Genomic DNA, 18,193 nt, shown 5'->3' with positions numbered 1-18,193 from the left:
TGGTCAATATCATCAAGGTCACCCTTCTGCAACAACACAGCTCCTGCAGCTTCATCACTGGCATCTACTGCTAATGAAAATGGCTTTTCAAAGTCAGGTGTTTTGAGCACAGGATGGTAGCATAAAATGGCTTTCAGCTTCTCAAATGCTTCTTGACAAGAATCTGTCCAAACAAACTTTACTCCCTTCTTCAGAAGATTAGTTAGGGGAAGAGCAATATCAGCAAAATTTTTACAAAATTTTCGATAATATCCAACCATTCCCAAAAATCTTCTAACAGTCCTCGTACCTGTGGGAATAGGGAACTCAGATATTGCTTGAACTTTTGCCTGAACAGGAGCTTGCTTGCCTTGACCTACAACATAACCAAGATACGCCACAGTGGCATGCCCAAATTCACTTTTAGCCAAGTTAACTGTAAGGTTAGCCTTGGAAAGTCTTTCAAACAACCTTTCTAACGCAGATATGTGATCTTCCCAAGTATCATTCCCAGTCACTAAGTCGTCAATGTAGGCATCTGTATGTTTTAACCCATGAATCACTGAATTAATCATTCTTTGAAATGTTGCCGGAGCATTTTTCATTCCAAATGGTAAAACATTGTATTCATACAATCCAGAAGGGGTTACAAGGGCAGAAATCTCCCTTCCTCTATCTGTTAATGGAACACACCAGTACCCTTTTAATAGGTCAATCTTTTTAAGAAATTTTGCCTTTCCCACTCTGTCTATGCAATCATCCACCCTAGGAATAGGGTAAGCATCTGACTTCGTTAAAGCATTCACTTTCCTGTAATCTGTGCAAAATCTAACAGTTCCATCAGGTTTAGGTACAATAACACAGGGCGAACTCCAATTTGAAGTAGAATGTCTAATAATATCATTTTCCAACATGTATTTTATTTCCTGATCAACAAGTTTACTTTTTTCCACATTCAGTCGATATGGGTGTTGTTTGATTGGTTTTGCATCCCCAACATCAACATCATGGGTAATTATCGATGTTCTGTTTGGAACATCTGGGAACAGATTTTTAAATTTTAAAATTAATTCTCTCATCTGTTGTTTTTGTGAAACTTGTAAATGGTCCAACTTCGTTTCAAGGTTCTCCAGGATATTTTGGTTTTTTAGTTTTGATGGAACAATATTTGGTCTAAATTGGCTTTCCTCAACATCAACGTCAAGCATTCTAGAAACAACCTTCACATCACCCACCAAGGCCACAACTGAATCCCTCTCATAATAAGGTTTTAGCATGTTTACATGACAGAGTTGTGTTTTCTTGCGTCTATCTGGTGTTTTGATTATATATGTTAAATCAGTCACTCGAGATTCAATAACATAGGGTCCAGAAAAACTAGATTGCAATGGATTATTTTGGCTAGGGAAAAATACCAACACCTTTTGCCCCACTGCAAATGTCCTAGGCCGAGCACGTCTATCAAAATATGTCTTCATTCTTATCTGGCTGGTTTTCAAATTCTCTCTCGCTAGCTGGCAGACTCTCTCCAACCGAGTTTTAAATTTTTGGACATAGTCCAACAGACTCAAATGCACTTCCTCATTAACCCATTGCTCTCTTAACAATTCCAAAGGTCCTCTCACCCTATGTCCAAATACAAGCTCAAACGGACTAAATCCTGGATTGAATCTCTAATGGCAAACAAAAGTAAATGAACGCCTTCGTCCCAATCCTTTGTGTTTTCAAAGCAATAAGTCTTCAGCATATTTTTGAGAGTAGAATGAAATCTCTCCAGAGCTCCTTGAGATTCTGGGTGATATGCAGATGATACAATCTGCTTTGCTCCCAGCTCATAGACTAGTTGTTGAAAAAAATTTGACATAAAATTACTACCTTGATCAGATTGGATTTCTTTTGGCAAACCAAACAAGGTAAAAAATTTTAAAAGAGCCTTTGACACCGTCTTGGCCTTAATATTTCTAAGGGGTATTGCCTCTGGAAATCTAGAAGTGGCACACAGGATGGTTAACAAATACTGATTTCCAGTCTTAGACTTCGGTAATGGGCCAACACAGTCCACAATCACCTTCGAAAAGGGTTCACCAAAAGCAGGAATTGGTTTCAACGGAGCCACAGGGGGTTTTTGATTTGGTTTACCTACCATCTGACTTGTGTGACAAGTTCGACAAAACATCACCACATCTTTTCTCAAACCAGGCCAATAGAATTGTTTCAAGATCTTCCCTACAGTTTTATTCACACCAAAATGACCACCCAAAGGCATACTATGGGCCAGGTTTAAAATCTCATCCCTATAAACTTTTGGAACAACAACCTGATGAATAACTTCCCCTTCCTCATTAACAGGAACATGAGGAGGTCTCCATTTCCTCATTAACACTCCATTTTTGACATAATATCCAATTGGCACTTTTTCAATCTCTTCACATGAGAGTGCTTTTTCTTTCAATTCTGTCAACTCAGGGTCCTTTGTCTGTTCCACCATAAACTCCTTCCTCGACAAAGACAAATCTTTAAATTCAGGCTCACTATAAGGATGTTGATCCTCCAGTGAAGACAGAAAAGTCTCAGATAAGGCATCATAATTTTCTTCCTGTTTAGGACCATCACAAGGAACCACATCAGACTGCACCGGACTGTCGGTCTTGGCTAATTCTCTAGCTCTAGCTCGAGTCACCGCACATGATGGGTAAACATCTGGATCATTCTCAGACTCATCAATCCTTGGTTTGGTTGTTAACCATACCACAGGAACAATTTCTCCATCTGCCAGGTCATTTCCCAATAACAAAGAAACTCCTTCCACAGGCAAACTAGGTCTTATCCCTATCTCGACTGGTCCTTCTACGAACTTTGACTTTAAAATCACCTTGTGTAAAGGGACAGATATGGTGTCATCTGTAACGCCTCGCACTAGATTTACCTCACCAGTGTCACTTTCTTCACCAAAATTTAAAACACTGTCCAGCAAGAGAGATTGGCAAGCCCCAGTATCTCTAAGAATTTTCACTGGCACCTGGGGTGACTCATCATTCAGTGAAACAAAACCCTCTGATACATAAGAACGGAATTCCTTTCTCACCTCCTCCAACTTTTCCGCTTTTATCTCTTGCAAGGACTGATCTTTAACAGCATCTCCTAAACCTTTTTGATTTTTAATTGCCTGAAAGCAAGCATTGGGCACAGCTTCCTTCCTTTTCTTCAAAAGGGCACAATTAGATATCACATGGCCAGGTTTCCTACAGTAATAACAAGTACGCTCAACAGGTTTCTCCAGCATGGGCTTCTTTTCATCCTTTCCTTTTTGATTACCTCCCAATTTAATCTCCGGTTTACCTGGATTGTCCTTGTAACTCTTTTGAAAGGTTTTAGGTTGTTCCCATTTGGATTTATGGGTTAAAGCATAATCATCTGCCAACCTAGCAGTTTCTTGTAAAGTTTCCACTCCCTTTTCATTTAAATATGTTGTTAATTCAGCTGGAACACATCTTTTAAAGTCTTCCAACTAATATCAATTCTTTCAATTTATCAAAATCCCCATCTACATTTTTAGCCATGTACCATCGTTCAAAACATATTCTCTATCCATTGGCAAATTCCATAAAAGTCTGATCTGCAGATTTCCTCAAGTCTCTAAATTTTTGTCTATAAGCTTCAGGTACCAATTCATAGGCCTTCAACACAGCTTGTTTTACCTTGGTATAATCAGCTGCATCCTCAACAGACAAAGCAGAATAAGCTTTTTGAGCTTTACCTTTAATCACACTCTGTACCATAAGAGCCCATCCTTCCTTTGGCCAGTTTGAACTCACAGCAACCTTTTCAAAATGTTGGAAATACTGATCAACCTGATCTTCCTCAAAAGGAGGGACTAATCGAACCTCCCTGCTGGCTGAAAAACCATCAGAATCAGATTCCACACTCTTTTGCATCATTTGTAAATCATGCTGCCTCTGTTTCTCCTTCTCCTCACTATCCAGCTCCATCCTCTTCAATTCCATCTGCTTCATTGCTAGATCAGCCTTTATCTTCATCCGAGCTATCTCTCGTTCAGCCTCTAATTTCTTTTGTTCTCGTTCAGCCTCTATCTTTAACTGGGTTTGTTCTCGTTCAGCCTCTAATTTCTTTGCCAGCTGCACCTGTGCCTCAGAAACTGCTATTTCACTGCCAGGAAACTGTTTTAACACTTCCTTCTCAAACACCTTCTTTTCCACATAATGGCCAGCTATCAGTCTCTGAATACCTGCCTTTCTCATAGACTGCTTTACTTCTGTAAGGTTTAGCTTTGTAGCAATCTTTATCAGATCATCCTTTTTTGCCACCTCCAATCCCTTTTGGGTTGGTGACTCCAAAAATGCCTTAATATCCATTGCTGCTGGTTTCCACACACACAAACCAATTAAAAAGAATTTATCAGACCTCCCTCAAAAATCTTTGGATTGAATCCCGAACGAATCTCGTCAATCTGGGGAACGATCCCAGATGACACTCGTTAATCTTTGGATTGGATCCCGGACGAGCCCCCAATTTTGTCACGAACCAGCAACAAAAGAAACACACTGAGCATGATTCAGTGTTAAAAACTATTTTATTAATCACTACTTATGACCATACGTAAAATAAAAGTAAAAATGTTAGTATGTTAGAATTCAAAAAATGTTAAACCTTGAACATTAACCCCAAAAAACTAAACTCTTCGTGTGTGTGTGGCAAAGTCCCAAACTCCAAGTTCAGGAATGGTTCTTAAAGTTCAGTTCCGCAAGCCATAAGGTGAAACATGAGCAAGGGCTTCTTCAACAACCACCGTTGTCTGAAGATAAGACGTAGACGTAGAGAAACATAGGGAGAGTAAATACGAAATCCAAATGTTCCACGATGGAACCCAAACGACACTTCAGTGTTTACTCGGTAGTGACTTCCTCAGCCCGAAAAGCATCCGAATTGTGGTCATCCACACACAAATACCTGTTTCCTTCTACAGGTCAGCAACAAAGTGAACTCCACCGGATTACTTCCAACTTCCATACATGGATTTCAGTGGCAGACACAGTTATTGTTTCTCATCCATTGATAGAGAACACTAGCAGGCTGGTGTCTCTCTCCTTTCTCTCTCTCTCTTCTTCTGACTTCTTCAACAACGTCATTACGTCCTTTATCTTCTATTGACGTAAGCACGCCCCCCCCCCCACACACACACACTCTATCTTAAAGGGACATTCACTGAGTCCGTAACAAGGTAAAGACAACGAATAACCCCATTCACGTTTCCACTTGAATTACTACATGAGATTTATCAGCATCTTGATGTTCACCCACTCACCTGCTGAAAATCAAATTAAAACACACGATGAAATGGCTCAAAAGTATGAAGCACTGAAAAAGAGCCCTCATAATAGACATCAATGGCTGTTTACTAATGTTAATGCATGTTACCACAATATAAATCAGCCAATGGAAGAAGACCAATTAAAAGGAGACAGAAGATGATAAATGATGACTGAAAACACAAAAGGTGTGTTTAAGTCTTCAATTTAAAATATGCATCAGCTACTGTGAACTAAGTAGATTGTTATATAAGTACAGTAGGGTATTACATAAGCAAAGACTGAACCATTTTTTTGGGAACAATTCAGCATCTGCACTGATTTATGTATCCCTGGTCTGTGACCACTCAAATGGAGAAGAAACATCCAAGAAGTCACTGAGCTCATCAATTCTCTATGATAGGAGCACAAGGAAGCTATTTGCAAATGGTGGAAAGAGCTCACAACATCCTAAACTACCCACCCACCATGTCACATACCACCTCTCCCACCTGTGGTTGAGTCTGCAGATTCTGCAAAGGACTTTTCATCAGCTTCAGAACCCACAAATTGGAATGGAAGCATGTTATCCTCGACCCTAAAAGAGTCCCTAAAAAGAGTTCCAACTATAGTCCTGCTCATTTGAAGACAACACTATATTTTCAAAAACTGGGGAATGCTTTTAATCCCATCATGCAGCATTTTCTTTGTATTTCAAAAATAAGACTCCTACAATGATCTGAAATCTTAACTTTCTTTCTCTCTCCATGGATACTGCCTGATCTGCTGAGTATTTCTAGCACTGTGTTTTTTTAAAAATTTTTAAATTGCAATCATCTACAAAGAAAAGAGCACAAGTTACAAAAAGCAGGAACAAAATTATAATTCTTCTCTCATGTACCTTTTACGTGCAGGTGACTTTCCTGCATCTTCTTGTACAGCCGTGAGACGTGTTGTTAAAGCATTATTCTGCGAATCCTGGTGACCCAAGCTAATTAAAAGAAAATCATAATCAATTGGAAAATCTTTACTATGACAACTATGTTGTTTAAAATTGAGCAGAGTGAATCGTATACGTTTAAAACAGCAATTCAAAAGCAACGGGGTTCAGATAATCATTCACTGAATTAGCTGCATACCCAAGTGCAGTTTACTTGTCCTTATACGAAATAGTGAAGTTGGCAAGTAGGCTTTTTTGACAACTAATGCATTACCAGCACTATCCGTAAATGGAAAAACCTAAGGATCTTCTTTATAATTATCATTCACTTCCAACCCAATGATGGCCACTACAATAATTCTGTTAGCTCTTGCAAATGGAAAGCATTTATGGTTGTACCAATTATTAGTTGATGCCATTCATTACATTTGGCCTCCTTGAAAAGGTACTGAGAGACTGATCTATAAAATTCCATTGGTCACAGTAATTGGGAATATGTGCACAAACTAATTATGATATTTTGCTTTCACATACTATCACACCTTTGAGTCCCAAAACCTCTGTAAAAAAAATATTCAAGGTTAACCACATTACCCGATGTAGGATCCTATTATGGCCTTAAATGGCAACTTCATATCAAAAGCACCTTGAGATGAGCTCCCATCATGCAAGATAAAAGTAAGGCATAGGCATGTGTGAAGAAGCTGCAAACTCAAAGATTTGCTATGAGAATGTTTGTCCGGAATACCAATTAACTAGGCAGTTCACAGATCACATTGTTGCAATGCATACAAAAAGGATTATTGACAGTCATATGAAGAATACACAAATAATGCTGCTTGCAAATGTAGGATGCCACGAGGGGCAGGCCAGACAGACATGAACCTATTCAGTTGGAAACGATGTGTGCAAACAAGCTGAGCACAGAGCTTTTTCATATCGTTTGGAATATTTTTCATGGGTAAATTTAACTCAGCTCTGAAACAGAGATTCCTTCCAGTCCAGCAGAATATCATAAAAGTAAATGCCTCTAAAGTTGATCAGAAAATGATAAACAAAACATTGCTCCTCCTTCTCTGCAAAATGGCATCAATCTTGCACTTGAGAAAGTAAATATTAGTAGTTTTCTGATGATTGAAAATGCAAGACTTTCAGTCAGGGTCACTTCCAGAGAATGATACCAAACCCTCCCTTACATCCAGCATTATTTCATATTGAAACCAATGCAGCACCTTAACCCATCTAGCTAGCATTATCAACATTAGTTCCTACCCCACTCTGCACATTGGAAGGTGTAATATCACAACTTTGTGATGGTACTGTTCAGGTACTTGAAAGCAAGCGGGTTGATAATAATGCAGTGAATATCAGCCTTATACAATGGCTTGCAAAAGCTTGGGCACCCCTGGTCAAAATTTCAGTTGCTGTGAATAGCTAAGCAAATTAAAGATGACACATTTCTTTAATATTTTATGCAAGATTACTTTTTTATTTCCATCTTTTACAGTTTCAAAATAACAAAAAAGGAAAAGGGCCTGAAGCAAAAGTTTGGGCACCCTGCATGTTCAGTACTTCGTAACATCCCCTTTGGCAAGTATCACAGCTTGTAAACGCTTTCTGTCGCCAGCTAAGAGTCTTCCTATTCTTGTTTGGGGGATTTTCACCCATTCTTCCTTGCAAAAGGCTTCTAGTTCTGTGAGATTCTTGGGCCGTCTTGCTTGCACTGCTCTTTTGAGGTCTATCCACAGATTTTCGATGATGTTTAGGTCGGGGGACTGTGAGGGCCATGGCAAAACCTTCAGCTTGTGCCTCTTGAGGTAGTCCATTGTGGATTTTGAGGTGTGTTTAGGATCACTAACCTGTTGTAGAAGCCATCCTCTTTTCATCTTCAGCTTTTTTTTTTACAGACGGTGTGATGTTTGCTTCCAGAATTTGCTGGTATTTACTTGAATTCATTCTTCCCTCTACCAGAGGAATGTTCCCCGTGCCACTGGCTGCAACACAAGCCCAAAGCATGATCGATCCACCCCTGTGCTTAACAGTTGGAGAGGTGTTCTCTTCATGAAATTCTGCACTCTTTTCTCCAAACTTTGCTGCACCCTCACCACAAAATTCAGCATCAGAAGTTTGCAAAGGAACATCTAAACAAGCCTGATGCATTTTGGAAACAAGTCCTGTGGACTGAAGTTAAAATAGAACTTTTTGGCTGCAATGAGCAAAGGTATGTTTGGAGAAAAAAAAGTGCAGAATTTCATGAAAAGAACACCTCTCCAACTGTTAAGCACGGGGGTGGATCGATCATGCTTTGGGCTTGTGTTGCAGTCAGTGGCACGGGGAACATTTCACTGGTAGAGGGAAGAATGAATTCAAGTAAATACCAACAAATTCTGGAAGCAAACATCACACCGTCTGTAAAAAAAAAAGCTGAAGTTGAAAAGAGGATAACGATCCTAAACACACCTCAAAATCCACAATGGACTACCTCAAGAAGCACAAGCTGAAGGTTTTGCCATGGCCCTCACAGTCCCCCGACCTAAACATCAGTGAAAATCTGTGGATAGACCTCAAAAGAGCAGTGCAAGCAAGACGGCCCAAGAATCTCACAGAACTAGAAGCCTTTTGCAAGGAAGAATGGGCGAAAATCCCCCAAACAAGAATTGAAAGACTCTTAGCTGGCTACAGAAAGCATTTACAAGCTGTGATACTTGCCAAAGCGGGTGTTACTAAGTAATGACCATGCAGGGTGCCCAAACTTTTGCTTTGGGCCCTTTTCCTTTTGTGTTATTTTGAAACTGTAAAAGATGGAAATAAAAAAGTAATCTTGCTTAAAATATTAAAGAAATATGTCATCTTTAACTTTATACTGTTTGGAAATCAGGTCATCTTTTACTTGCTTAGCTATTCACAGTAACTGAAATTTTGACCAGGGGTGCCCAAACTTTTGCATGCCACTGTAGCTTGCTCCCTTCACAGCATACCCTATATTGCCTTAATTTATGTAGTTCATATGTACTACTCAATCAAAAAACAAAATGTGTTGATAGACATGAATGCAAGAAATGAAAAAGGAGGGAAAATTTGCACTTTAAAAATGGCATTGTTCCCCAGTTTGAGAATGATCCTGGACTAAACAGAAGTCTGATCAATGGAAAAATCTTAAATCATTTGTTCAACATGAAAGCAAGAATAGCTGCAGACACTAAAATGAACAAAGGGTTATTGAGAGAAAGAAACAACAGGACTATTATGCATTCACCAGATGCATAAAGGCTTCACTTCTATAGAAAATAGAAAATTCTCATCTTATACCGATGTTGCTAAAATGCAGAATGACTTAACAAATAATAAGTCAATTGGTTCACAGATCAATGATTATCAAGCAAATGGGTTCGTTCTCCTTCTAATAATTTTTCCACATGATAAATCTGCACTTAACTATACGTTGCATTGTATAACAAGGATTACTCAATTATTGCACAATGGGTCAATTGGTGGCTCTCTCATCTCCAACAGATAATCATGGGCTCTGGTCCCATTCCCAAGTTAAACACAAAATTCTAGGTTCACATCCAGTTCAGCAATGAAATGCTGCATGGTTGAAAGTGCCATCATGTGGCTGAGACATTAAACTGAGGCCCTGTCTACTTTTTTTGGTTGACACAAGAGATCCTATGCTTCCTTGTCGAAGAAGAAAAGGCGAGTTATCCTGCAATCAGCCAAATCATCATTTTTAGTGATGTTTTATAGTTTGATATTTACAGTACACCAATTAGCTGCTGCATTTCTCTGATTATAAAAATACCTCCAATTCAAATATACTTCATTAGCTATGAAATGATTTGTGATATCAAGAGATTAGAAAAGCATGCAGTAAATACAAGATTGTATTTCTTTCTAAGGTGCATTTAACAGTACAGATCAGGACCATCTATGCCTTCTTAAAAATTATTTTGGGATTTTACATGATGCCCATTGAAGCCTTCAATGATGCCCATTTTTCCTTCATAATAAGTCACTTTAAATTTATTATACAACAAAATATTTGCAATGAATTCTTAACAATTCATGTTGGCTTCAGCAGTAGCTGTTCTTAAGAGCCATGCAGCAATGTGCAAAAGCTTTGCATAATACAAATATTTTTGAGATCTATTGTCAACCTTAAGGATCACCAGTGTCAAGCAGAATGGAACACATTTTTACTCTTACTGATTTATTCCAAAATGTAACTAACCAAAAATTGAAAGTTTACTGATCAAACAATGAGTCTTAATGAATGAAGAATGGTAGCTGTAGCACGAATATGAATCTCTGTATTTTTAATAATGTGATCATAACAAGTTTGCCATTTTTTGACAACTTGTGCTGTGGATCCACAAATTAACTGGATAGCATATGAAGTATATTTGTCAGATTAATGTCATGCAATAAATAGGGATGAAACTTTCAGCAGGCTCCCTTGACTCAAACACACGTTACATATTTAAAAGGACTATCTCCAAAAATATGCTTCATACCTCTGCCAAGCAAGGTCCTCTTCCAAAAATATATTTCTGCTGGCTTTCCTCCCGCTTACAGGAGTTCTAGGTTCATTAGGATCCAATATGGAGACAGAATATGTTGAGTCAGTTAAAACATTGAGATCTTCACCAATGGAGCTGCTGTCTGTGGAATGTGCGTAGTTCAGAGCTATTTTCCTACAGTACCTGCATGCCCGAAGATCACCTGAAGAAAAATAGCAAATCAATTTAGAGCAGCTATTTTTCTATTTAGTCAAAATGAGGCACTTTTTCCCCCATGCAGGGCACTGCATGCCTTTGGAACTCTCTTCCTCAAAAGGACAGAAGCAGTCTCTGAATATTTTAAGGTAGAGGTTGGCAGATTCTTGATAAGTAAGAGGCTTAATTGTTACTACGGGAGGGAGAGGCAGAAATGTGGAGTTGCATTTACGCTCAGATGAGCCTGTGACATACTGAATTGCAGAGCAAATTCAAAGGAATGAGTGGCTCAATATTTCCTTGTTCATATGCTTGTACTTTCCCACGTTTCAGGCTAATCATAAGTGACTTCATCTTAATAGGTTAGTAGCTCTATTTGAATAGGTATTAACATAAGATATGTCAAACCAGATTCTTGTAAAACTGCTCTACCCTCGAGCAAATATTGAACTGCATATTCTGGGAGAGTTGATAGTAACGGGGGCAGAATAAGCAAAAAATGGGATTAGTGTAGGATTAACATAATAATTGAAGCTCTATGGTTGGTATGTACTTGGTGGGCCAAGGAGGCTATTTCCATGCTGTATGACCCCATGCATTCTTCATATACTGTAGATGTGCCGGCATACTGATATGCACCAGAATAAACAGTCCACTAGAATTTATAGTCACATGCCTCGTTTCATGTTGCAGAATATCCTAAGGCAGTGCAGGTCAATGCAGCTCAGCACATGCAGACTTGAACAGAAATGGGTATGTTAAGGCACATGCAAAACGTTTTGAATCCTCGTAAGTTTTACAGAGGACCAATCAAGATATGGGCCATGAGTGTACAGGACAGAAGGGTGAAATGAGCGAGAAGTGACAGCTGGAGAGAGGTCGATGAGGAATGAAGGAAGTAGAATAAGTTGAGGTAAAAATGGAAACTTCATCTGATCCAACTGAAGTTGATCCACAGCTGAAGCCAAAACGCATACATCAACAATGACAAAGAAAAATGAAGTTACAAAGACCTGGTTATGAAGATATTATTAAGTCATATCAAAATTGTTCGGATATAAACACCCTGAAGTGAACGGGCAATAGCAACAAACAGTGAGTCAGAGTCAAAGCACCTGCAGCCACATTAAACAAAGATAACCATCAAGTATGCTTGACAGCAATATTGGTGACGACTAAATGGTAGGGTGGATTGAATGATAATTCTTATTTGGCGACATCTGAAGTGACCAACAATGTTGAAGAATTGACTGTGTAATGCATTCCTCACCCATTTTCCATCTTCCCCAGCCGCACACCACAAAAAATTACAAATTATATGTACAGCAATATCTCCATTCTGAAATGTTTTTATTGTGATCAGTCATTTCACTCTCTATGTACAATATAAACTTAAAGTATATTAGTGACCCATTGGTTATATTTATCCAGTTGTTTCGTCCACTTTAACATGTTGATAGCTCTCACTTGTTCTACCCAGTTGCTTAAACGGATCAATCTTGGAATTTGCCAGACGATTTGATCTCTTAAATTAGTTTTACTATTTACATACCAGCATAACCCATGAATTTCCCAGGAATTTCTTGATTGCAACAGCGACTACAGAAGATCTGTCCGCATAAACGACAGTGGTGTCGACGCCTAAAAGTGGTAAACTTCTCACTGCAATCATAACACTCTTTGCACTGGCTGTCTGGCATCCAGTACTGCTTCAAGTCAGTATCCTATATTACAAAACATAGACAATCTAGGGTTTAATAATCCTTAAATACTATAAAGCATAACACAATCTGTATACACATACATGCCACATTTTGTTAAAAGTAAATCAGATTGCCTTTGTCACATTAATGGCCAAACGATCCATTTTGCTTAAATGGAAGGATCCAATACCCCGTACTACTTTTCAATGGTTCTCTCAAACTATATCATGTTTAAACTTGGAAAAAATTAGGAGTGGTACTGTTGATCTGAAGATATTTGGAGTCCACTTATTCAATATTTTCAGATAGATCCCTTTTCAATAACTTTCCAATTTAGAGGAACGGGTTTGACGACGTAATATTGCTCGGTTTCTATTGAGAAATTTCAGTCCAGTCTTTTTTCCTCTTTTTTTTGAAATTTTTTTTAAAGTTTGGTTTGATATATTGTTTATAGTTTTTTTTATTGATTTGGTTTTTTTTCTTTTCTTTTATATACACAATAAATCTTTTTCTTTCCTTTTATATTATATTCATTTACTAAGAGATCGTGAGATCTACAGATTTCTTTATATTTTATTATTCTTTATGATTATCTATGTCATGATTGGTCTCTTGATCTCCTTGTATTACATGTACAAACATCGATGTTATATATTAATCTGTATTAATTTGGAAATTAAAAAAATTGAAAAAGAAAAGAAAGAGAAGTAAATCAACTCAGCATACTTCCTGTGTTTTCTTCAGGGAGCTGTATATAGCATTTCATGAAATTTTAACTCAAACTGTATTTTCTCTCTCTTTCCAAGAAGTCTTATATTTCATTCCTTCCTTTCAAGCAGCTTATAGTGGAAGTTTATTCAAATCTCTCCAACTCTTTAATCACATCTGGACTTCCTTTTTTCTCAGTTTTCCTTCTCTCCATCAACATTTAAGGCAGGTTAGGTCAAAATTTATGGTTTATCATTTTTTTTTGCCAAATAAGCTAAGTTATTAGTTTGCCTTTTGTATGGCATGTCTTGAAGGAAAGCTGGCAGAACAATAGGACAACTTTCAACTCCACTGAATTGTGTAAAACCTCCATCACCTCTACCCAAATCACCAGAACCTCCAGATGGATACTCAGTTACCCATCTCAAGTGGCCGACAGACAAATTGCAACAGTTTTGGTGCATTACTCTGGATAGCATTCTTTTCTCAGGATAAGTCAAATGTACACCTCACTGATTTTCAACACTCATTTTTAGCTGGCAGAGCAGGAAAATTTAAACAGAAATCAAACAGCGGATGAAAGAAGCCAATATAGACTTGACAGACTAAATAACCTCATTCCATAGAATAATCATTCTGTGCGTGAGAAAGCGAGAGAGAAAATTTTTAACCTACAATATTATCACTAAAATCTTGGTGAAATTTGTCTTGCATGTTCCCATTGAAATTTTGGTCAAAATCAATTTGACAGTTTGACATAAGTATATACACAATCCTTATCTGATGAACTCCTAATTTAACACTGGTACTTTAGCAAAAAGACAACTCCTTTATTACAGGAAGAAAATAGATTGCTCTAAAAATTTAAATGCACATTTCTTTAAAATTTTGTAATACCTAGAAATAGCTGCATCAATCTTCCTCACAGCTGTAACAGTAAATCCTTTAATATGAAGGAGACTGTTTGAAATGTTAACAAGTGGACATATTAGGATGGGAATCCATGCAGAAAGACAGAGGGAAGCAAAGCAGAGACCAGAGCAAAAGTTAGAAAAGAGCAAGAGTGGAGTACAGAAAAGTCAAACGCAAAGGACACAAAGGTTACTAGATTCTAAAAGGACAATGAGTGCAAGGGCACTTTATCTGAATGCATGTAGTATTTGAACAAGGTCAGTGAACTTGTGGCACAAATCAGTACAAAGGGGTATGATTTAGTAGCCATTACAGAAACACAGTTGCAGGGTGGAGATGAGTGGGATTTAAATAACTAATGATATCAGGTAATATGGAAGGATAGACAGGAAGGTAAGGGAGGTGGGGTAGCGCTGTTAATTAAGAATGAGATCGGGGCGATAGTGAGAGATGATACAAGATCTAAGGACCAGAATGTTGAGTCCATCTGGGTAGAGATTAGGAATAGTAAGGGGAAAAATACTTGGATTTCCAGAAGGCGTTCAATAAGGTGCCGCAGCAAATACATCCATAAGGATGCATGGAATTGGGGTAATGTATTAGCATGGATAGAGGATTGGTTAGTCAATAGAAGGCAGAGAGTTGGGATAAATGAATGTTTCTCTGGTTGGCAATCAGTGGTGAGCAGGATGTCACAGCAGTCGGTGCTGGGCCTGCAACTGTTCACGACGTACATTAACGATTTGGAAGAGGGGTCCAATGTTGGTAAATGTGAGCTCATCCACTTTGGAAGGAAAAAATAGGAGATCAGATTATTATTTAAATGGTGAAAGATTGCAGCATGCTATTGTGCCGAGGCACTTGGGAATGCTTGTGCATGAATCACAAAAGGTTGGTTTGCAGGTGCAACAGGTTATCAAGAAGGCAAATGGAGTATTGGCCTTCATTGCTGGAGGGATTCAAGAGCAGAGAAGTTATGCTGCAACTGTAGAGGGTACTGGTGAGGCCACAGCTGGAGTACTGCGTGCAGTTCTGGTCTCTTTACTTGAGGAAAGATATACTGGCTTTGGAAGTGGTGCAGAGGAGGTTCACCAGGTTGATTCTGGAGATGAGGGGTTAGCCTCTGAGGAGAGATTGAGTCACCTGGGACTATACGCGCTGGAATTCAGAAGAATGAGAGGGGCTCTTATAGAAACACATAAAATTATGAAAGGGATAGGTAAGATAGAGGCAGGAAGGTTGTTTCCACTGGTAGTTGAGACTAGACCGAGGGGACAAATCCTCTAGATTTGGAGGAATAGATTTAGGACAGAGATGCTTTTCCCCAGAGAGTAGTGAATTTTCAGAATTCTCTGCCCAGGGAAGCAATAGAGGCTACCTTATTAAATATATTTAAGGCACAGATAGAAAGATTTTCGCAGAGTAGGAGAATTAAGAGTTAAGGGGAAAAGGCAGGTAGGTGGAGCTGAGTCCACGGCCAGATCAGACATTATCTTATTGAATGATGGAACAGGCTTAACAGGCCAGGTGGCCTACTCCTGCTCCAATTTCTTATGTTCTTATTAAATCCATAGTCATCCAGATGAAACTAAATCAGAGTTGAAATAATTCCATTAACGATGTTATTTCATGTTATCTTTGGAAGATTTGCTTTGGTAACATCACAATATCAAGCTCACCACTTGCTTCTGTTCAACTTGAGACATCAGAACTTAGTCTATTAAGAGAATTAAAGAAATCCTATGTTGAGTAGTTTGGACACCATGGTTGAATTTTGATCAAGATGCATGCTTTGTCAATTTTAATTACATTATAATTTTTCCCTGCACCAATGAAGCATACAAGACAGTAACAGATCCTTTGGACTTTTGCCTCCAGCTCGAGTTGATTCAAGCTGCATCCATTATTGTATTGCTTAGGAGTCTTCTTTGGTCCTTTCTTATTGGGTTCCAGTTTCATATTCATAAAGGGAGCTTTGTGTCAGACATTTTGAGAATAAGACTAATATGTCTATTCTCTCTCCTTGAAAGTTCCAATCCCTGTTGTCAATAGTGACAGCTAGAGTTTCTTAAGTACATTTTTGCAAAATCCAAGTGCTCACTTTCAAATTCAAAACAATGACCAGCCTAATGCAGTTGAGGCTGATAATACAGAAGGAGTTACCAAGGAGAGATGGGAACAAACACAGCAGTTGTTACAATTGTTTCTGGAAGGATGTTTGGTAATGTTTTTGTGATACTTACCAATCCTATACTGTTAAATAAATGTGGAATGCAATCAAGTTTCCTTCACACTTTTTTGGAATAATTCTGCAATATGATCCCCTCAGGTCGTTGTTTTTTCTTTAAGTTAGCAGCAACTACTCTCAGATCATCTCTTGATTATTTTACAGAAATCTTTTGCCCACTTCGTCTTTATACCTTCAAATCGATGACAAACTTAATTTGATGGAACCTTTCTGTGTTTGAAGTTCCTTACAAATTGCAATTTGATCCTTTCTGAAGTCCTCACATATCTCACCTTACTGTAGCTATTCCTGCCTGTTGTGCCTGCTTGCTTTTGCCTTGTATATTACATGACATTTGTACTTTAATTCCTTATTTACTGTGTACTATACCTGGCTTTTGCCCTCCATTATTTCTTTCAAACGCTTTAAAACTGTAGTAAGGCTCCTCAGTTGTACTGCTGTTCGAGGATCATGGCTACCCATAGAGACATCTGGCTTCCTATGGCCATCTGATTAATAAAATCAGAAACAATCTTAAACATAACATGTTACAACAGGAAACAGCATATTTTGATTATAGCACCTTATTTTGCAATGCAAGTTGATAAGCAGTTGAATGCTTTTTTCCTTCATTAAAATCAATCCAGAACTTAAGCCAGTTAATACCTTGTTTTTTTATTAAATATATTTAATAAAAAAACAAGGTGTATATATATATCTCTTACATAGAGCAGATGCGGCTTAAGTCAATGCTCTTGCTCGCAGTTGATGGCAAAAACTATAAAATGAGATTGCTGCCCACACAAATAAAAACCTTACAAGGTAAGTAACATAAGACCACTGTTGGATTAATTGCCCAATAGACAAGTGGAAAAGATATCCTTTCATACTCCTTCACCATCAATATTGGAATATAGAAGCTGTAAGCCAAGATGCATTATCACTGGAAATTACAAACCATAATATTGTAGATCTTTCAATACAATATGAAAATAAAGAAGTTTGAAGGCATTGGCAAGTACAAACTGAATTTTTGCAGATTTGCTGCTGCACTATCAGGTGGGTCTGATCCTTGGTGGCTGTTCCCATCTAAAGAGTCCTCATACCAGATAATATCATTACATGGCAGCAGGGTGAGGCAGGACAAACCTTGCTTATGAAACAACTCCGAAAATTGATAACTAGCTAAGCTCCTGATTTAGCACATTGTCAATCTTTCCAAAAATACATTCTAAATATCATTTGGAAACATTCAAGAACTACTAAAAATTAAAATTGTTTAAAAAGAGTAAAAGACTTAATAATGAATGCCATTTATCAAAAACCAATTCAAAAATATAAATGACCTAATACTCACCTTGTTCCGCTGCAGGAAGGGTGGGGGAGGGGAATGTGTCTGTTAAGGTAAAATCAGAACTACCATGAGGATAAACCGTAAACAAAGTTATCTGGTCATTATCCTGTCAGAAACAACCTCCTTCCAGCATTCTCCCTGCAGCAGAACAAGCTTCTTTTGTTTCCTTTTCAGTTTTGACTCTGTTTCTCTTCCTACAGATGCGGCCTGACCTGGTTTCCTTAGAGATTTCTTGCGCTCTACTGTCGCTAAGAGTCATACAATATAGACACAGGCCCTTCGGCCCACCGCATCCATGCGGATTATCATGGCTACCTATACTAATCCCACTTGCCTGCATTAATTCTAT

At 38.2% G+C, this 18,193-nt stretch overlaps 1 protein-coding gene across 8 annotated transcripts in view; it reads right to left on the bottom strand.

Annotated features, from left to right (window-relative positions):
• pikfyve (phosphoinositide kinase, FYVE finger containing) overlaps positions 1 to 18,193 on the bottom strand; it is an 81,545-nt gene that overhangs the window by 51,413 nt on the left and 11,939 nt on the right. For all 8 annotated transcript variants that reach the window (XM_052015546.1, XM_052015591.1, XM_052015600.1 and 5 more), the window contains 4 exons: positions 16,881 to 16,999; positions 12,493 to 12,664; positions 10,740 to 10,947; positions 6,187 to 6,276 (listed from right to left, as the gene is read on the bottom strand). In XM_052015546.1, coding sequence (XP_051871506.1) covers positions 6,187 to 6,276; positions 10,740 to 10,947; positions 12,493 to 12,664; positions 16,881 to 16,999 — 589 coding nt within the window. The remainder of the gene's footprint in view (positions 1 to 6,186; positions 6,277 to 10,739; positions 10,948 to 12,492; positions 12,665 to 16,880; positions 17,000 to 18,193) is intronic.

This window comes from Pristis pectinata, chromosome 1 (genome assembly GCF_009764475.1).
Source record: "Pristis pectinata isolate sPriPec2 chromosome 1, sPriPec2.1.pri, whole genome shotgun sequence".
Lineage (NCBI taxonomy): Eukaryota > Metazoa > Chordata > Chondrichthyes > Rhinopristiformes > Pristidae > Pristis > Pristis pectinata.
This window is presented reverse-complemented; position numbering and strand designations above follow the sequence as displayed.